Raw genomic sequence first — 22180 nt, 5'->3', positions numbered from 1 at the left:
CTTTATGCATTTTTCCATACGGAGATTTATATCCATGTAGATGATTAACTAAATACTATATGATATCTATAGAAACTTTTTTACCCACAAAGCAGGACTACAAATCCTATTTTGGCTTGTATTCAATAAAGCATATCAGCTACTTCAGAAACTGTGAAATGGCCCTCTAAGCCCTCCAGAAAACATGGCTTGTGCCATCTGCCAGGGCAGAAGCTTAGAAGGGTCACAGATGCCAAGGTTCAATAAGCAGCTTCTTTTAAAAAATAACAACAAAAGACAATGGAACTAGGGAAAAAAGCCTTTGATGTGTTTAAAACAGAGAGTTGTATGAAAGTCTGTCCTAAAATTTCTCTTGGTTAACTGTCAGCTTCTGACATGCTCTTCCCATAAAGACTAAAGTAGAAGTTCAAAATGTATCTTGTATCTTGGATCCTCTCGACCTTCCCATGGACAAGGGCTTTTTAAAATTATATCAAGCATTTGGGTATACATGGCCTCTCTCTCTGTAGTACGTGATCATCCCCAAAATGTCAATGATGGGAAAGTGGAATCATCTCTGTCTTCATTCCCATCTTGTAGAAGACACTGTTGATAGTTTGTGAACATTTTCATTTGTAAGTATGATAGGAGGGTTGATACAGTTTGTGGGAGAAGATGGAATGAAGTTGAAAGAAAACCCTGAATTTGGTTGTGGAGGCAGTTACATCTCACAGTCATTCTGAAGATAAGTACATTGCAGAGCCCAGGTCTGGTTCCTATAAAAATTCTTTTGCCCCATAGTAACAGCAGTTGGTCAATGGTTTAATTATTCTGTAGCATGTAACTCTCATGGAAAGCCGTGATCCTGGACAGATAGGGCCACATTCCAGGAGGTTTGAGAATTTGTTTTCAGGGTGGATAAACGTGCTGGGGAGTAAAAGATAAAGCTATATAAGCAAAACCTAAGTTCTCTTGTAAAACAGTAATTAAGCATGGTAGGCTGGTTCTCGTTCAGTAATTCTCCCTCTCAGTGAACAGCATTTACTCTATTCTGAACACTGTAGTGATGAGAGACTACAATCGTGTGGTAAAGTTACAGACTTGTATGTCATATACAGCTTCCAGACTGAGAAAATAGTTGGATCTGCCAGTTAAATGACACTCCCTAAACCTAAGCGCAGGGAAAACCATAGGACTAAATTCTGTTCTCGGCTCCACCAAATGGATCTTTGAAAGACAAATTATATAGAATGTATCTCCACTTATACCACCATACAAGGTGGTTAAATTTTACCGAGTTCCATGTATTGTCTCAGCACTTACCGCATTTGGAAAAAAGACTGGGAAAAGGAACTGATGTGGATAAATTATTTTTTAAATGTCTGCAGTTCTGCTTAAACATCTGGATGCTGATCATGTTTCATGTCTGCATGCGGTTTCAGGACCCAAGAGGATGCCCATTATGCACAAGGGTCGCTTAGGTGGTGACTTCAGTAGGATGCAGCGATGCCTAAGCTAGGCACAAACAAGCTAATTTTAAGAAACAGAAGAACGGTTACCCTGCTGTGAGCAGTACTAGTCAGGCTGGATGAAGTACCATACTAACCTGGTTCTGCTGGTTTGGGGGCTGTTGTCTCTGTGGCAGGCAGATGAATCAGCTTGCTTTTCTCAAGCTTAGGGAATAATACTAAGGCGGCACTTCAGATTACCATATAAACACTGTTTAAGGTGTCCAACCCTGGCTATGTTGAATGTGAAACCAAAGCTGAACTTAGAGGTTTCTGATAGACAAGGACTGAAGTAGTGACACTAACTGAGCTATTCACGCCACCCAACTTCAGGAAAGTTGCTTACACGCCCGCATTAGGAGACTATGCTCTTTGGTCTATCTGCAGTAGGCGATGAAAGATGAGTGAACCCCCACAATTCAGGGTTCACAATTTGGGGTGCCCAATCTGGGTTTCTGTTTCAAACTCCACTATGAAGGAACCTTTCTCTTTGTTCACTACACTGCATCACCTCCAAATTTAGATGTTTAGCTGTCAACTGCATTTGTGAGGACACATAAACAGTTATTCAGAGTTCCATAGTTTTAATGTAATTTGAGTGATATCCCTTTGCATTGGAGGCATTGTAATTCTTCCTAGGAATAGAGATGTCACCCAGTGCAGTTTGAAAATGTGGCTATTAAGCATACTCGAGATCATAGAGATCACTCAGAAGAATTATATAGTATCTCGTTGATTTGTATTAACCTGTTTTTATGCCTTGAGTTATTGCACTCAGAAAATCAAATGCCTGCAAATCAGAACACTGATAGTTTATATCAGGGAAATAGTACTTACGATATATGGTGAGGTGACAGATACTGTTCCCCAAAACTTATTTTTATCATTCTCAGATATACAGTGCCCTGTTATGTGACTAAAATGTCAGTTTCCATCACATAGATTACATAAACTGTACTAAAATCTGTTGTTCCAGCATTATATAGGAAGTTTTGCTGGAGATAACTGAACAGTGTGAGTTGGAATGTATATTTTTATCTGTCAGACAGTAATCTAGAACTATGCAAAGGCAAAGCTTAATGCTAGATTATCCAAGCTATGCACTCCAAGCAAACACCAATAACAGAATAAGCATGCTACCTGACTGTCTAGACTGCAGTGTATTATAAGATGGCGTGTGAATACGTCCCTGTGACATGTCTTTTTTTTTTTCCTGATTGTCATGCCATAAGTAAAAAGTATACTCGTCTTCTCTTCTAAAATTAGAAGTTCTTCAGCATAATGGGATCTTAAGACTAGGAATCAGGGCACTAAGTGAAATAATACAACAGCAAAGGTTCTCCTTCAAGTATAGAATATTGTTTATATTCTTTTCTCCAGTCATCCTCCTGTAGCACTGCGTGTGATAAGGACTCCTTGTAACTTCAGAGAGCTCTGAGAGACTCTCAGAGTCTGATATAAATGTCATGATAACCCAAAGAGATCTAATGTCTTCTGACACATTTGCTTAACACAAACATGAGGAAGCTATATAAATTTCAAACCAAGTGTAATATATGGTTCCTTTTGCCATGCATATCTGCTTATCTAAACTTCTGGATTTTGATTAGTGAATTGTGAAAATAATTATCCATTGCCATCAATTGAAAATGTTAGTCATGTTCTTCAAAGGCAGTGACAAAATGTGTAGAGCTGCAGTGGAAGAGGAGATGGAAACCTTACTTCATATCCTGTGAAATACAGTATTTAAAGTCACGCTTTTATTCATCGATGATACGAGAAGTAACCTCCCAAAGACCGGAGAGAGGCCAGTCATGTCACACAGAGATGTTATACTCAAAGACTAACTGTACTTTGTTTTTGTTCTGGCTTTTGAGGACACTGTTTGTAGAAGTGAGAACACTTTTGAGAATACTGTTTGTTTCCTCTTTTTTTGCAGAAAATGAGAAAGCATACTTTGGGTTTGGGTTTTTTGTGTTTTGGGGTTTTTTTTTCAAAATTGTTGTTTAGGCAAAATTCTTGTTAAGGCAATTTCTAGCATTATTACTACATGCTTTTAAGTTCCCTTTATAGCAACTGTGAGACTTTTGTTGCCTTACCCTTTGTTTGGTATTCACCATATCTTGTTTAGAACTCATCAATTACTGTGAAGAGTGCTGCTGCATTTCCATTTCCTAATGCTTTCCAGCAGCTCCACGGACCTTCAACGCAAATTGAAATACATGTATTAAAATTACAACGCATGCTACAACTGGTGGAAATCTAATGGAACTCTTAGGCTACTTATCAGCATTTCACAAATGTGAAAATTGTAGGTTGAATAAGAAAAAATAGTAAGTAACTTCTTGATTGGTGTGAGTGTTGTTATATGGGAATCAGTCAGCCTTTAGCAAATTGAAGTACTGCTCCTCTTAGGAAGGGAGATCTCAGCTCAAATTCTTTTTCTTTTATGTAGTCTACACATTTGTCTACCATTAATTCATTCCAGAATGGCCAATTAAGCAGGGGTGGTAGTGGCTTTAGGTAAATAATTTAGTGGCATGAATAGTCCCAGCCTGTTTCTCTAAGCACCTAACCCATCTCATTCACTGTTTTGTTAAGTCATTCTGATCATCTGTCACTGTGAAAGTGGCATAACCTCTTAACTCACCAAAAGCTACAGATACGATTTATTGATTTGCAGGTGAAATTTAAGTATTTTGATCAGCAAGGCTCTCTGAAGGAAATCCAGTCCTTGTGATGATGTTTAGTTGCATGAGTGCTATTCAGTGATGGTAGTTCAATGACAGCATGCTGTAAAAGACCACAGTGAAAATATAACTGATACTCAGCAGAGCTTTTTTTCCAGTAGCGATTCCAACCACTTCATTCAAAGTCCCCTTTAAAAAATAGCAATTACAGACTCTCTGTGCTTCTTCTCCCAACTCAAAACAGCCAATACTATTGTATTTCACGTGATTCTTATATAAATGAGGACAAATGTTTGCGCATTACACTTGTATAAGTTCAAAACACTACCCAACAACTTATGGAAGATGTGGTCATGATGTTCTTTACCGGAAAGCAGTGCTGCCACCCGTTCTTCATCCCATCACCGTCTTACCAGTGCAGTAAATCTCCTTTGCCTAATTCATGGTTGACCTTTGAACAAACAGCCTGAACAGATATCTGTATTAACGTACTTCTGCAGTGCAACTCAGATCTCACAAAACTACTGCAGTATTCCACTTACTTGAAGGGACAAATAAACCTGTCAGCTGTATTTGGCTTTCTTTTGCTGTTTGATGCTCACTTATTTATTTTCTCAGACTTTTTTCCTCTTTTCCTCATTGCCTTTTATGAGCATCTGTCTTTAATTTATGTGTCCATGTTATCCCGTGTGGTTCAGATTACCACCATCACTATTTAATGAACTTTGTATAATCCATAGCAGAAATTAAAAAAAAAAAAAAGATTTAAGTTTGTTCATTAGTTGTTGTTTGGTTTTGTTTTGATATTTCATTAATACCGGGCATATATGATTTACAAAGAAATCCTATTGCTTGTGCTAAGGAGACCCTCCTTTTATAAATGTAATTTCTGTAGGCATCTGATGTAGATGTTTAGATGTTAAGACATGTGACTTGCAAGGAAGCAATGCCGTGAACCTTTTCGTATCAGATAAAATACAATGTACAGAGTGTTTGCCTCCCTTTTAAATAGTTGAATGAACATTCTTTTCTGTCTTGTTCCTGCTACAAAATGGAAAATAATCTTAACATTAAACTTTATGTTTTCCTATTGTCTAATTAGTGGTAACTGCAAAAAAAGCATACAAAGCTGGTTTATGATACTTCTGTAGCAACCTGTTCATTGGTAAAGGTCACCACTGAAAACTGAACACAAATCTCAAAATGACAGAAATAAATTAGTTCTTTTGCATAATGATCCAAATCAAATATAAAAAGCGATAAACACAACTCTGGGAGAATTGTTTGAAAGTGAATTTATCAATTATTCAAAGGGGTTAGAACACCTATTGCTATTTAATTGCTCTAGTAAATTAGCAGAGGTTTATTGTACACAGAATAAGGGCATCCTAGTGGAAGTTAACACATGTTACTAAAAGTAAAAAATCCCGTGTTTTATTAGTGGACCATTTATCTCTGGATACTGTTGACAGAACAAGTAGTTCACCGCTGCGGTTGTTAAATGTGGCAGCAGTTTTAGTGTGTTTGCAAGAGACGGGTGGGGAATTACATACTGCAGCCACTTAAAGCTGCTCCAACGATTTTTTCTTGTCCTGTATGTTATAGTTTGAGCTATACTCATGGATACACACTTTTTGGTACCTACATCATTGGGTAGCCTTTAGAATTCATACTAATCCTGCTAGTGACTGGTGAGTAGTCTGAAATTTCAAAGAAGATTGAGCGGTTATTTGCTGTCTTAGCCGAGTTGGTGTAGTTTTCTCCCTCATGTATAACATCAAACAAATACAAGCAAATAATTAAACAGATAGGCAGCTTTAAGTTTCAGAAATATCCTGAAAACAATAGGGAAAACAGAAATGTGATTGTTTTGTTTCTGAATGATAAAATACTCAAAGGGTATCAAGGAGACTATGATAGAATAAAATGCAGTTATGTTATCATAAATGGTTGACAAGTTTTTAATAATAGGGAACTCCTTCATAGTTTTATTTATAAACATTTTAGCTGTTAAATGTTAACTGAGGAGATTAAATCTCATTGTGAAGGCATAGTAAGTGCTACCAAGTCAGCAGATCTTGTTCAATTGCTCCTGTTGTTTCCCTTATGGTTTGAGTTAAAACAGTTGATTTTAAATGTGCGATTGTTCATAAAGGCTCTGCAAGGGCTAGGATCTGGTCTCATCTCCAGTTTTCAGTCAAATAGTGATATCATGCAATGGTGACAGTTATTTACTAATTAATTAATTTCCCAGTAGTCGTTAAGGAAGATGCTGAACAGGAGCTACTATAATTGGACATCTTAAAACCAGGAGGTCTGGTACGTTCATACAACTTTTTTTTTTAAACTGGCCAAAAGCCTTTTGGAGAGTTAATATTTTCTTCAGTAAATGTTTGAATAATGCAGAAGTCCCAGAGGACATGAAGGAAACTGAAGGATGAGAAGAAAATTAGCAGTGAGCTGAGATGTTATAAAGAATAACCCATAGGTCTGTCAAGCTGACATTGATAGGGGAAAGAATAATGAAGAAAAGAAATTAAGCAGGGTAAAGGAGGCAACGGCAGCTGATACTGATTATGGAAAACATTTAGGAAATAAACTGGGTAATTTTTTAAAATATGTTTATACATTGGTTTCCTAGAGGTAATAGTGTTGATGCAGATGACTTATGCCTCTGTAGGGTGTTTGTCTTATTTTTGCATGGCATCTTGGTTACTAAATTATAATGACAGAAAGTCAGCAGAGTAGTCATCATAAAATGGATGGAAAAGTAATTACAAGACGGGATTCAAAATTGGAAAACATCACTGGACAGGTCCTACAGACAACATGTAAATTCATTTACATGACATTAGCAGCCTGCTAGGTGCATAAAGTACATGGAGTGGGGACTGATGCAGCCTTATTGCTTTTTATTACACTCAATTTCATGTTACTCTTGTAGCTACATTTACCTGTCACAGGTTCTTTTTAATTTTGGCGATGTTTTTAATTTAACACCCAGCACAATAACAGCAAGGTAAATGGAGATGTTTCAATTCCCCCTGCAAAATCAGAGGAGAGTCCAAGGCCTCATTTTCTGTAACAAAGATTTTATTAGCACTTGACAAGGAGATTATGCAATGGCTCCAGCTCTCGGTGGAATAGCTGGCGCTGGCATGTGAGAGCAGGAGCCTGCCAAAAGCCTCTGTGTGGTTTGGCACCTACGAAGTGCCTGTCAGTTTACTTATGTTCCTAATCTGACAGTCGCTAAAAATAGTTCAGGTGGCTGCTTTCTACTAAGGAAGAAATCATGTCCCTCCGGATATTTGTATTAGGAGGGAAGGGAACAATTAGTGAATGGCCAGTTATGTATTTTCTCAAGTTTACAGTTAAGACTATATAGGAGAGCTTTGACTTTTGTTACAGTTCCTTGAAAAACGCTGAAGCATCACAAAGAAAGGAAGACTATACACTATGGAACCTGAAAATACTGAACATGTTTTGCTCATGAAATGGCATTTATGGCATGACTTTAAAATGACTTAAGTTTAAGCACACAATTGTTTCTGTCTTAATAGTAACTAATGCACTTTTTTTACAGCCAGCAATCAGCTGAAGACCTTGCAAGAGTACCAGTTAATTCTACCAGCAATATCTTGAATAGGCTATTGCTCAGTTATGATCCCAGGATAAGGCCTAATTTCAAAGGTTTGTCAGATATTTCAGCCTTTTTTTTAATCTTTGGAATTTAACTTTTGCTCTTTTCACACATAGAAAATTTACATAGAGATAATATTCACAACCTAAATTTCTGTTTTGGTTTGGTTTTTTTAATGGGAATTCCCCTAGATAGTGTGAAACTGCAGAAGATATTTACACTTTTGAGCTGAAAGGTAATATGTTAGGATTTCATGATCATAATAGTATGTGGTGCTTTAATATTATTATTATTATTATTTTCATTATTTTATAAAGGTTTTTTTTAAAGTAGAATTAGATTTTATAGAATAAGTTTTAAAAATGTCTTTTTATCCCTATGTTTTAGTTAGACTTTAGTAGTATCTCCGCTTTACAGTATTTTAAAACACCAAAATTCTCTATAGAGATCCTTTAAGATGGCTTTATAAAACTTGGGATCAGCAGTTTCACTATTTGGAAACCATACAGTTATTAAAGCCTTTAAAGATGTTAGTAATACAGCTTACACACTTTGGAATTTCAAATAGGTAATGAATTTAAACACATTCACTGACTTTAAAACATCTCCCTGGTAGTCAAATGTTGTAGGAATCTTCCAGGTAGGCAAATGTAATTTCCTTACATATGCAGAAAAGGTTGGAATACATATTCTCTGCAAAACCTCTAATAACTCATACAGCTGTAAGTTTCTAGGAATTAGATTATTTCCCTGCTGCAAAAAGACATAGACAATTTTATTACATTACAGACACTTCAGTTTACATAAGCCAGTTCGTTCTTTTTAAAACTTATATTTAATTATATGTACATTAAAAGATATTTTAACATGCATATCAATAGTATGATAAATTTGGAAATCTATAATCTTTATTGTGCTTTTGAAGAGACCATTTTCAGATGCTCAGTTTAACTAAGTGTTATAAATGTATTCAACTCCGTTCTCAGCAAGTGACCTGCTTTTTTCTTATTTTCTGTAGAGTCTCATTTATATGTTTACAGCACTGAGCCTTGTCACAAAGAATAAATATTCAGCCTCTGTTCTACCTGTTCTTCAGCATGATAAATCACAAAGCATATTGCAGATTTCTTTATATTTTTGATAACCCTGCTGGTAGTTTGGTAAAAATCAAGATGGAAGGAAAAGGGAGGACATGCAATGTTAACTCACAGGGAGGTGGAAGAAAAAGAACATTTTCTGACAAGTGGTTTGCCCATGTTAAAACGTTCCTCACACATGACTGATTTTCTTGGACGGCACTTCCTATTCAAATCTGGAAGAGATAGTACACTCTTGGCTACTAGTGGTGTGGTGGGTGCTCTGTCACATGTGTCAGGTGCTAAACAAAGTGTTATGATTATTGCATAACCAAAAGCACCGTGTTTAACTGCTCTGATTTTTTTTAAAAAAACAACAAACTGGTTTAACTGAAAAAAGTGAAATTTTATCTTAGTGATTTTCTGGTGAACCGAGAGAATGAGTTTGAATTTATGTATTAAATGTACACTGAAGTATTGTATGCTGACAAGCAAGCTATTAGATGAGGCATATATTACTTTGTATTTGCTTACTTTGTCAAAATAGTCTTTATATACTGTTATATCTCTTATTGCTGAAAATAGGAAGAATTCCACTGAATTGAGTACTTGTAACAATGTAAAGGAGATCAGATACATGCATCTAGTGTACATACTGACACTCTCAACATATAGGTGCTAAATAAAACCAGTGGACCATAATTAGTTCTCACAACCATCAGGCAACTTCTCCCTGCTTTGTGATAACTCTCTGTTAACACCAGATTAAATGACTGCCAATCAGTTCCCGCAGCGTGACAGAGGGCAGATGTAGCAGCTCTCACACCATCCCTCTTCAACTACAGGAATCCTGGCTGTGGAAAAGAGGAAAAAATCTAGTCCATGTTAATATCTTCACAGCTGCTGTCTTCTAGAAAATTTTCTTGGCAAAACGGTGACCATTGTGAAATGTAACAGCTTTCTCTTGCACCAAGGCTAGGTAGCTGTGAAAGCTGCATGCAACAATTTTTATCTGCCTGTATTCGTGCTTTACAGTTATGTACTTGACTTGCACAAAGAAGTATCCTCTTACAATATAAGTAAACGTGTCATCATAAATCATAAACAGGTAATTTGGGATGGTAGATCATCAGTATGACCTTGACAGTTAAAAGTGTCCGCCACTAGAAATGTGAATTGCCTTTATCCGTTACACTGCATGCAAAAGTAATACTGGTTTGTGTATTCTGTGATAACAGAAAATCATGGAATCTGAAAATTACTCAGATTTATGATCTGTGAAATGCTTTAAGCTTAGCACTCTAGACTAAAGGTTTTTTTTCTGTTTTCTTATCACTAGGTTGAAAAGAGTTTTTGTGATTTCTATTGGCTTTCAATGGAAATAGATTAAACCACAGCTTTTGAAAACTATGTATATCCTAACTTGAAAAGATAAAGTCGTGTGACCCTATAAAAAAACATTTCACATTGTGATACCTGTATGAAGGAACTTTAAATGAAGGATAACATACCTTTACTGGATTGTGCAGTTCACTAAAAATCTTTTTTTTTTTTTAAAGGAATTCCAGTTGATGTTGCAGTTAACATCTTCATTAACAGCTTTGGGTCAATTCAAGAGACAACTATGGTAAGACTGAAATCAAATTAATATAGCACACATGGAGATTTTCTTATTAAATTAAATTTCAGGCTGAGGATTATGAACTATAAAGTAGAAATAATTGTTATGATTGTAGACACTGGGAATTGAGTTAATGGGGTTAGTGATGGACTGACTGTGCTTTATGTCATAAACCTATTAATCTGTTTCGCTCTATATTTGTCCACGCTTTGTCATTGCTTTTAGAATCTGATGTACATGAAAGGAAATCCATGGTTTCTAAGATGCAAGAAATACACTTATTTCCGTAAGTTATTAGGTTCAGGGGAATTAATCTTCCTGAGAGTTAATATATAGGTTGGTTGGTGTATTACTAAAGAAAATACTAGGACTGTATATGAGAGAAAAAGAACATACATGCATAAGGCTGAAGCATACATGTTCTCTGTTTTATGTAGTTCTGAGGAAAGGAGTAAATCGTGGAGGAATAGAAGGAGGAGTAAAGGAGTAGATCATCAATGACCATACTCTCACTCCTGTTTATTTACTGTGTGAGAGAGATAAACTGAGGGGTGAAGTTTCTAAAAATGTGTTTCCAGTTCAGTCAGAAAATTTCAACATGTCAATAACAGCACCAAATAATCCTCATTACAATTTTGACTTTTTTGTTTCTATAGGAAATAATATCAATTGCAAAATAAAAAGCCGTTTCAGCAAAGCCATTCCAAATATTTTGGGACTTGAAGATCTTTTTTGCAATGGTCTTTCCAATAAATACTGTCAAAAATATTGCAAAAAAATGACATTTCATTGCTGAAGGTGTTCTGACCTGATCGGGGTTTTCTTTTGTGTAAAAAAGAAGGAAGCACACTATGTCTTGCCAGAACATGGGAAGCCACAGCCAGGGCATGCACTCAGTGTGGGAGTTCTGAGGCGCTCCTTGAGCATCCCATTTAGAAATAACTTTGGTGATCTGCCGCATCCAAAGCATTGAGGCAGTTCCCAAAACCAGGCTGCTCTTTTTAAAGCCGTGACTAAGGCAGCGTTCCTACTGCTGCCTTAGTCACAACAGTAGTGTGTAAGTAGCAGTTCTGTGCCATTATGAGTATAATGGCACAGAAGCAATAAACCATAATACGGCTAATAAGTAATAAAACACTTTTTGTTGTCAGTGGAAGTAAGTACCCACTTAAAATTCAGAACCGGCTTACACAAGACCTTAATGCAGAGCCGCTCAAAGTTAAACATACATGATGGCTGAAACAGCTTTTGAACAGCTTGGCCAGAAATTTCTGTTTCTTTAACTAGGAGTGAATAAAGATTTAGATTTGATTGCAAATGATAGTAAGTCAACTAATAGCATTAGTGGGAAGTGATATTAAAACAAAGAATGTAAGTATGTCGAAGATACTGCAAGATTTATTTCCTGAAAACAAAAAGGGGACTGAAGTTTAAAGAGAGGCAGGGAGGAAGAGCAGGAAAGTAGGAGTGAGATAAGTGTCTAAGATGCCAGGTATATTAGGCCAGATGGCCCTTTCATGTTTCTGAAATTTATTGCATGCTTTAAAAAGTGACTTTTACAGAGGCTTTTTTACAATTCACCCAGATCCAAAACATGTAATGTAATGGGTGTGCTTCCCCCACCCCCAAAATTAAGTATGCTCTCTACAGCAATGCATGTATGCCTGTCTGTGAATTCCTGATATGGCCACTCACAAATTTACTAGGACGTTCTGTAAGATAAATCATGCTCTCCTCCATATTTCAGAACTTCAGACACCATCCTTACTTTAATTTATGCTTTTATTTAGATTTCTATATGCAGCCGATCACCATGATAGCTAAGCATGTTTATGTGAAGTTTGGATTACTTCCTGCTTGCCTTAATGTATCGCAGGAAGCACTGACAAAAGAAATGGTCAATCTGTTCTTCCATATATCACTTGGGAAACTTTTTCTGCCGCAGTGGGCATTGGGTCCTGTGGACATTCAGGAACCACTGCTTTTTTGCGGATAGCCTGGTACTTGTCTTCAGGTGGTCTGGGTAACGCACCAGACAGTAGAAGAAAGTCCCTTAGACTAGGAAAAAACTTGTACCTCCAGAATCACAGGAAAAGTGTTTCCTGGAGCTGAGGCACCAACTCTGTGAAGGACCAGAGCGGCCTCTTGCATTCAGGAAGGAGAGACATTTGCAGGCAGTAACAGAACGGCTGAAAAAGGTTCCTCAGTGTTAGAGAAGAGAGTGGCTGTCTGCATCTCTACTGTCTCAGGCATTGGTGTGAATCGTGAGGAATATTGATTTCTTGACTGTCTCTAAAGTTTCCAGAAGCTACTAAACTGGTTGGAGTGATATCATTACTGATACCAAAATCTGTGAAATAATATATTTCTAAGTATTTCAGTCGATGAAGTATCGTGATGATTCTTGGCTCTGTAGCTACTTCTGGCTGTAATAGCTGAATTCATAAATTTTCGCAAAATCTATGTGGGGGTAAAGCATCCTGTTTTATCCATGCTAAAGGGACAATTCCTTTTTTTGGGTGATGGAAGGGTGGGGAAAAATAACCATGGAAGTGAGGTGGTGGTAGAAGGCTCAACAAACAAATGTGTAGAGTGCCAGTGAGGAAGGCCATTCGGCCTGCTGATCTCCTTTTGTTCAGAAGGATGTTAAAAGAGATGCAGAAGGAAATATCTTCAACAAGATGTCCTGTATCCCCCTTTTAGACCCCTCTCTGAAATAGCCAACTCTGGGCTTAATGGCTGGAACTTCTAACTAGTCAATAGGCTCCCACAGTGTCCATCGCCTTGACATCATGGTGGCTGGTTCTGATGGTTCCTCACATATTTCAGGAAGCCCACAAAATAATTTTCAATTATTTTTTGCTTGCTGTCCTTCTGGTCCCATGACAATTGCATTCTTAGCTATGCAGTTGGCTCATCCTCAACAAAAATGAGTAGAGATTACCTCCCACTGAGGTAGAGTCTACCTACGTTTAAAAGAGAAGGGAATTTCTTCATAGAAAAGCATTGACAGGTTTGAAGTAATATTGGTATGAAGCAAGATAGGATCCATAGTGTGGATCCTATGCCCAGAAGCCTGTATTGCCTTAATCAAGCCCTTGTGAAGAAACTGAAGGTCAAATGTTTGGTCTGTGTCTAGAAAGGGTGGTGTCCATGTTGTGTTGTTGAACGCTCAAGAGAATTGCGACGTTTTCACATGTGTATCAAACAAGTTACCTGGAAAAACTAAACAAAAAATTAGTTAACTACAGAGCGAATAAGAATTTGTACAGCTAAAATGGAGAAGAGCTTATACCAGAGCTGCTGTGCTCCAGTAAGGTCCCTTTATCTTGAGTCCCGTAACTTGTTTCTTTCTAGCTCATTAGACTACTTGTCTAGGATCCCCATGCTAACTCTGCTTCTGATTTTGCAGATGGTTTTTTCAGCTGCAGATTTGTGGAATAATATGGCGATTATGTCACATTTAGAAACTTTTATAGACTGGATGACCAGTCAAGGATTCCTATGATAGATCCTTTCTGGTATAGATACCCATAGGGCTATAATATTTTAGCTGTGCTGATGATCTGACCCTCTGTCTACAGAATCTATATTCAAGGTTTGTACTTGCAGTGTAACCTTTCTTCACTGACTCAAATGGCAAAACACCACTTCCTCCTTCTCCTTTACTTTAAAACCTTGCAGAAAGGTCTTTTTAATATTTATGTATATAAAGGAAAATTCCATTTCCTTATTTTAATCTTAAAAATGCCTTTTTCTACTTTATTAACAGACAGTGCTATTGTGCTTCCTTTCTTTGTATGAGTGCAGTTCATGTAGAAAAAGCCTTTCATGATCTTCTGTGTGCTCCAGTTTGCAGAAGGAGATGTCTTGGCTATGCCTGGTTTCTGGCCTGAGGAGTTTTTCTGGCCACATGCCTGCTGTTTAATAGGTTGCATTTGAAATATTTCCTAGAATGCCTCCCCTTTCAACCCCCCTGAAAACAGCTTGCCTTCTGTTGGAGTTTCATGGGAAGACAAAGCCCTGTAGAATACTTCTGTGATTCTTTTTGCCTACCAGGTCCTCCTAGCTCTAATGCTGATGAATATCTCTTCCATCCCCTGCTAGTTTCAGGCTTTTTAATTGCTGTTTGACTCTCCTTTATTATAAAATTCCCATCATTCTGCAATATTCAAAGAATGTTTGTAAAATATATAGGAGGAAGACTGTGTGCTTCATGCAGACCACTTCTTCAGCCCCTATTGAACCTAATTGTAGCACACATACTGAATCTTAAAATTCATTGCCCAAATTTGAGAGGACTGATTGCAGACTTCTTTCAAAATAGATTTGTACCAGATCAGAGTGTATACTGCTGCCAGATGCTGTAATAGTTCATATTCTTCTAAAAAGAAGCCCTTCTGCACATCGTTGTCTGGCTAGCCACAGTTTTGTATCCTGACATCTCTTTGCTTCCTTCTACATTTTCTATATTGCCTCAAGTGTGTTGGTGGCCTTCCTCTCCAAGTACACCCTGTCACAAGTTTCTAGTCATTTTGATAGGTCTGAACGTACCTAATTTAGGTTAATGGGATTTTTCTTCCATTGACTTAAATGGGAACAGAATCAAGTTCTTATGTTCAAATCACATTTATGTTAATTTGTAATGGAGCAAGGAAGGAAATAAAATAGCATCCACCTGATCTTACTTCCAATTGTTATTTTGCCAGTGCATTCTGCTTTTCAGTGATGTAAACATCTTCTTCTTCTGAATGGGTAAGCTGAAGGCAAGTGTTGGTCACTGCTTATCATTTGCCTATGGCTTTGAGAAGGCATTTTATTTTGCTAAAATTAGGGTAATGCATTTGTTTATGGGGAAGTTAATTGTGGTGTAATGAATAGTGTAATGCTTGTGAGCATGAACAATATGCAGTATTTATCTCACATGGTTTAAAGTAATTGTTTTCACTGAGACAAGAAGTGCATATGGAATAGGAACTTCAGCAAGAAGCAAGTAAAGTGAATTTTCAATTATATATATATAATTGAAAAGATGCTTTCTGAGATAGTGACCTGAATTCCCTCCTGTTCTGAAGCTTCTCTATGAGAGCCTTCCAGTACAAACTCACTTCATATCAACTATTATTTTATACTTCTTTACTTTGACAAGATAATATAGGTCTTTGTATAAATAAGTTGGAATACATATATTTTTTCAAAAATGGACTGCCAACAAGTAACATATCTCTCAGAACTAATCATATTAATAAATATTGCCTCAGTTCTTTCTACTTAGTTTTGATGCTTTGCTTTTCCTTACAATGCAGTAAGGAAAAATATTACACAGTATAGTGTAATAAAGAAATACCTGGGCTGATCTTACTGGTGGACTGGACATGGGATAGTGGGCACCGTACTCCAGTTAACAGGGTAGATCAACAGGGTAAATTATTCTGCATGAGGTCTTAGCCAAGTGAACTCCTTCCTGTTGGAGTTAGCATGACTGTCTCAACATGGCACTTGCTTTGGACTGTAAATGTATACATTTCCATGTAAGTACTTACATGTAAGTACATGTGCATGTAAGTACGTACATGTACATGTAAGTACATGTACTGTAAGTGAGTACATGTGCATGCAGGTACATGTAAGTACGTACATGTAAGTACATTTACTTACATGTAAGTACAACAGAAGAGAACTTACATTGTATCAACAGAAAAATGTGTAAGAAGGCATTAGTGTGTAAAATAAACAACTTTATAAAATTAGTTTGTTATGCAGAATACATTGACAAACCAAAAATATGTTGAGAACCTTCACTCACAGGTTTCTAGCATTTTGCTACAATTGTCAAGCAGTAGCAGTGTTTTCACTGCTCTAAAAGACACAGCGCTTATCTCAGGATGCTTTGTACCTAATAAACGATTATGAAAAAACAAAACACACCATAGGAGACAACTAGGAAGACTGGAGGTAGAAGTTATTTTACATATAGAATTTTGGTTTATTTGGGGGTTTTTTTTACTTTATTTCAACAATACCTTTATTCTTTTTCTGTACGTGATCTGCCTAGTTTACATATACATAAAAAAGAGGCACTGGCTTAAATGTAAATGTAAAAAGCAAAAAGACTTAGAGGTAAGACTGAAAAATCATAACTGACATACTGGGTCAGATTCTTCCTTTGGATGCAAATAGCTTTCACTCAGGACAGAACGCGTGTGGGTATCATTTTGCCCTGAGACACATGCTACTCCAATTCCCAAAGGCAAAATTAGGTTCCCATTGAGCATGGCTCTACTACTGTCCATCCTTGAGCAAGAGTCCTGCTGAATTCAGAGGGAAGTTTCCTCTATGTAAAGTCTTGATTTTGTCTCTTTGAGACCTACTCTGTTTCTGCTTTCATACATGCTACCTCAGTACTTGTGTTGCAAGCTGTCATCAGTTTTCCTCAGTTACCAAAATAGTCCCAAATCACTGTTACAAGGTCTGAGGCTGTATTCGGGATGTGTAGTATAAGAACTATTATCTACCTGGTCTGTTTTCTCTTTTTATAGTGTGGTATTTTGCCCTCAGTGTGCCACTTAACCAAATGGAGAATAAGCTGGAATTTACACTCACAGGATATCCTGATAGAAGTGATATCGTGCCTGCTGCCTGCAGCAATTTAGTGTAGTCAAGCTATGGCCTCCCTCTGTCCTGCTGCATGCTTTTCTCTATGCCTAGGTAACAGAGGACTAATATCTAGGAGACAGAAAAATGATCCTGGGGGAATTTCGCCCTTTTTAAAAAAAAAGCTACCGTATTCAAAACATGACTGAGACATCGTCTACCAATTTGTAGTAAACTTAACACTTATCAATGTCATTTGAATAGTCATTACTATCTTTGTGATAGAAAAATGAGGGCATAAATTGCTTTTGTCTTCAGTCTGATAGAATGGTTTTCTTTCTCCGTGGGTTTTTGGCTAGGCTTTTGGCTCATGTAATATTTATGTATTCTTCCCATCAGGATTATAGAGTCAATATCTTTCTAAGGCAGAAGTGGAATGACCCCAGACTCAAACTGCCCAATGACTGGAGAGGTTCAGATACGCTGACAGTGGACCCAACAATGTTTAAATGTCTTTGGAAGCCGGACTTATTCTTTGCAAATGAAAAAAATGCTAACTTCCATGATGTCACACAAGAAAATATCCTTCTTTTTATATTTCGTGATGGAGATGTCCTAGTCAGCATGAGGTATTTTATTGATATATTTCTACTCTTTTTTAAAATTACTTGATATGAGATACATATTCTGTGCTAGACTTAGTAATGTAATACAGTTTATGACTAATATTTAAATTTATATGTCAGTTTGTAAACAATACTACAATAAATGTGTGTAAAGAAATCGGATGAAGATGTTTTAAAGCACATCAGTTGATAGCACAGCAAGTACTGGAAATTTGAAGTGTATGTACATTTGTATGTCATGTTAAGCTAACACATTAAGTAGACTAGTATTATTGGAAACAAAATTTAAACCCTTGTGATAATTGCTTGGATTCCTGGAAGCATAATGAAATGGATAAGATATCTGAAGTAAAGCCTTCAGCAAAACCATATAATTTGCACACCACTTGAATTTCTACATCAACTAACGAAAATGATGATTACTTGCTAATGATATAGGGAAAAGCAGAAATTACAAAATTTGTGAATATACATGATTTGTAAAAGTACTGGGACATAATCCTGATTAAGTTCTGTGCCATACTGAATATAGATTTTTTCAGAAGACCCAAAAATATTGTTTAATTTCATTGCAATTAATGCATACTTTTTTGTGGTTTGACTTGGCTTATCAAAAGTATACACCATACCGTAAAAATAATCATCCACTGAAAATAGCAAATTGGTTGATTAAAAAGGATCTCATAGTGAATTACAGATCTGGAGAGTTTATAGACGCAATGATTTGTAGAGATTAGGCTCAGTTTCCTAACAGTGAGTAAATTTTCTCCTGGTGTGAACTGGAATATATTGCCCAGATAGAGGAAAAAATGGTTACTGAATATACTGCAGCTTTACTGTTAAGAGGGAACCACTTCTGAAATTATGGTCATATGAGCTGTTTCTTCCTGGAGTAGAAGTGGCTAGAAAAAAGAAAGAAGATAGGAGAGTCTGCGTTCTTTTTTGCCCATTCCAAATCAGGATGAGAAAACTCAATCTCAAGACTTTTCCAACAGTAATCAGAAAACAAAATACATTGGGCAATCAAAGCATTTCATTGGGCTCACTCTGAAGGTCCTGGTTCTGATTTCAGTTGTTTATGTAGCAGGTTTTGAAGTCTGTAGAAATTAATATTTCAAAATAGAAAATCACTTTCAGCTATAAAAGAAATTTCCCGTTTGAAATAACAAATGTTAAACGAAACATTGAAACTTTTTAAAAATATTTTTCGAGGTTGCAGCTATTCATAAATGAGCTTGTTTCAATCAATAGGTTAGGTTAGTGAACAGTGAATATTGAGTGAATACTAATAGAAGTGTTTCTGATGGAAAAATTCTTCTCTGAAAAATTCCAAATAACAAAACCAAATTCAATCAAGTTTGAAATTAATGTCATCCTCTAAAAATATTCTGTTGATTTTAATAATATGGTCTGTTCATAAATGATACATATGCAGGTAAGATTAATTTTTTGAGGCACTGTGGTTTGGTGACATGCTACTAAGATTTTCATTTTTTAAAATATCATTGCTATGCCTTGTATTTTTATTTACAGAGATATTGTCACATATTAATGACAGAATCTCAAGTTATCAAAATGCATGTGAGAGAAAGCTCTTGCCTGCATAAATAGTTAAGAATTAGGAAACTGAATGTAGGAATAAACAGCTAGCGCTCACATGAGGGGAAGTAAGCAGTAGAGTCCCACAGAAAAACCTCTTCTGGGTTCTGTGCTGTTCAACATAAATCATCTGGAAAACTGTAAATTGGCAGGTGCTTTTGATGATGCCAAAATACCAAGGATAGTAAAGATAAGAGACAACAGTGAGAATTACAAATTAATATAATGACTAGGCAACAAAGTATGAGATGAAATTCAATGTAAATAACTGAAAATTATGCACGTGGGAAAAAATTATTTTAACTTTACATAAAAATTGATTGGTTTTGAGGTGGTTATTACCAGCTAGGAAAACGACCTTTGGGTAATAATGGCTGGTTCTCTGAAAATGTCATCTAACAGCTCAATACTGGTTGAGAAAGTGAATTGAATTCTAGGAAGTATTAGGGATGAATGAGAACATCATGCCACTGTATAAATTCACGCTATTCTTGCACCTTGAATACAAGGTGCAGTTCTGGTCTTCCCACTGCAAGAAGGGAGGCAAGGATGGTAAAGGTATGGAACAGCATCCTTTATAATGAACAGCTAAGCAAGACAGAAATTTTCACACTGGAAAAAACAAGATAATTGAGGTGGTGGCATAGAGGTCTCTAAATCATGAATGGCACAGAGAGAATGGATGGACATTGATTTTTCACCTTCTTTTCCAGTAAAAGAACTATGAGGCAGGCTCAAGATAGATAAAATGAGATTATTAGAGTGTGTGCAGCTTAGCTGTGGCATTTCTTGCTGCAGGATGCTGTGGATGTTTAAAGTTTACACGAATTCCAGAAAGCAACTGGAAGCAAAGAAGCTTCTTGGAGGGAAAAAAAATATGTTGAGGTCCCTTAAATACTGAAGCATCACTTCTGGTTTAGGAAGTCCTTGAGGTGCAACTTTCGGGAGGCTGCTGGGTATCTGGCGAAATATTTCCTGATTGCTGTAGTCTCATATTCTTCTTCAGGAGTCTGCCATTGGCCACTGCTGGAGACAGGACTCTGTTCTGTATGGACCTTTAGTTTGGTTATTCTTATGACCTATATGTATTTTGTCATGTATTAGGTCTCTAATTTGTGAACTACTATATGTTTAAAACTCTCTATAAAATTTTATTTTCGGACTACTAGAGATAGCTCAATTTCAAACTGCTACTTATAACTTTAATTAATTATTTCTGCTATTTTAGAAGCTGAAAATCAAATACCTATGATATTTTTTCTTATTGCAGTCTACTGCTTACATGGCAGCTCACACTGGTTTTAAATTTCATTTCTGTTTTTCAGATTGTCTATTACTCTGTCATGCCCTTTGGACTTGACCTTGTTTCCTATGGATACACAGCGCTGCAAGATGCAATTGGAAAGTTGTATGTAAATGAGTCTGTGCATAAAAACAGTTGCCTTCTAGGCATGCCTGAGAATCAAACAAAAAATTATCAATTCTGTATTGTTCATGTCAACATTTTTAATGAATCTCGAAATTCATATTCACTGATTCCTACCAATATACATATCAAAAATGTTTCTTACGGTTATGGCACCATGCACTCTGTTTTTAGCTTTTGCTATCAAACATAATGACAACTGGTGGGTTTTATAAAAACATTCACAGTAAACTTAGTAAAATGGAAATACATATAATTGGAAAAAAGAATCCATGGTTTCCCCAGGTAGTTTTAACTTCCACAACCTTTGCTGCTTTGTGGGTTGTTGGGGTCCAATTCATCCCCTTGCATTGATGATGCATGGTATTGTTTGAAGCTCTTTTGATACAGTACTGAAGGAAAAGTATTTGATGCCAATACATTGAGAGCATTTAGCATGAAACCTTTTGAAAGTGGTTTCAATAAGTGTTGTGGATGTAGTCAGGCATCTCTCCCTTCCCAATCCTTCCCTGGTCTCTAGGTGATTTGATCTTATGAAGGGGCAGCCAGGTCTCGTCTCTGAAGAGCTTCATGCCATGCTGGAAGTTGCAGCCAAAATATTTCTGAACCCATCTTCTTTCCCGCTCCCCAGGTACAAGGGTGTCTACTCCAGTACAGCCTTTTCCCAATACTCCAACCCTTGGTGATCCCCCTTTCATGGCAATCTGTTTTGCAGAGTAACAACAGGTGTGAAGCAGAGAGAAACAAGGTGGTTTGCTCCAGCCCGTTCCTGCTATAATACAAAAAGGTTGTTCAGTTGTTACTCCACCAGGTCTGGTGGGGAAGGTGGGGTTAGGGAAGGGAAGACAAAAGCAAAGAAAGAGCAAGGTTAGTCCAAGCTGAGCAGAGCACCCCAGTGGGGACAAGGATGATATTAGAGCTTTACAATTTAGTTTTTCATCGACAGCATTTACCTTTAGAATTGTAGTCTGTCCGTAGTAGTTTTGCCCATCAGTAATATGTATATACATTAGCTGAAGTAAACTCTTATGGTAAACCCAAATCAGTTTGGGGTTGAACTGGAATTAGACAGTCATATCAATGGAAGTTTGCTCAAGCTTTCTCAGTCTGGGTTGCTTTACAAGCATTGCAAGGTATAGTTATTCAAGGAAGAACTACTCATAAAAAAAATCTCAATAACTTTATTTAAACAACGTTATTGTCTATCTCCATGCTAAGTTGATATATTCAAATTCAGGAGGAAATTGCTCCTTTGGAAAGACAGTGTGCACTAAACTTTCTTCTACCTTTTAATTCAATTGTCAAAAGTAAGAATGGTACCCATGACCTCCAGTCTGTCCCTCCAGTTCCAACAGTGGGCTTGCTTTGCCTGTTAGCCATTGGCAGTTTTTTTCCTACTTAAGTTATTTTCAAATCAGTAT

At 36.7% G+C, this 22180-nt stretch overlaps 1 protein-coding gene across 2 annotated transcripts in view; it reads left to right on the top strand.

Annotated features, from left to right (window-relative positions):
• Positions 1-22180, top strand: part of GLRB (glycine receptor beta) — a 52163-nt gene that overhangs the window by 5762 nt on the left and 24221 nt on the right. For both annotated transcript variants that reach the window (XM_072861784.1, XM_072861783.1), the window contains exons 3-6: positions 7761-7867; positions 10453-10520; positions 17508-17737; positions 20659-20741. In XM_072861784.1, coding sequence (XP_072717885.1) covers positions 7761-7867; positions 10453-10520; positions 17508-17737; positions 20659-20741 — 488 coding nt within the window. The remainder of the gene's footprint in view (positions 1-7760; positions 7868-10452; positions 10521-17507; positions 17738-20658; positions 20742-22180) is intronic.

This window comes from Ciconia boyciana, chromosome 5 (assembly GCF_034638445.1).
Source record: "Ciconia boyciana chromosome 5, ASM3463844v1, whole genome shotgun sequence".
Lineage (NCBI taxonomy): Eukaryota > Metazoa > Chordata > Aves > Ciconiiformes > Ciconiidae > Ciconia > Ciconia boyciana.
This window is presented reverse-complemented; position numbering and strand designations above follow the sequence as displayed.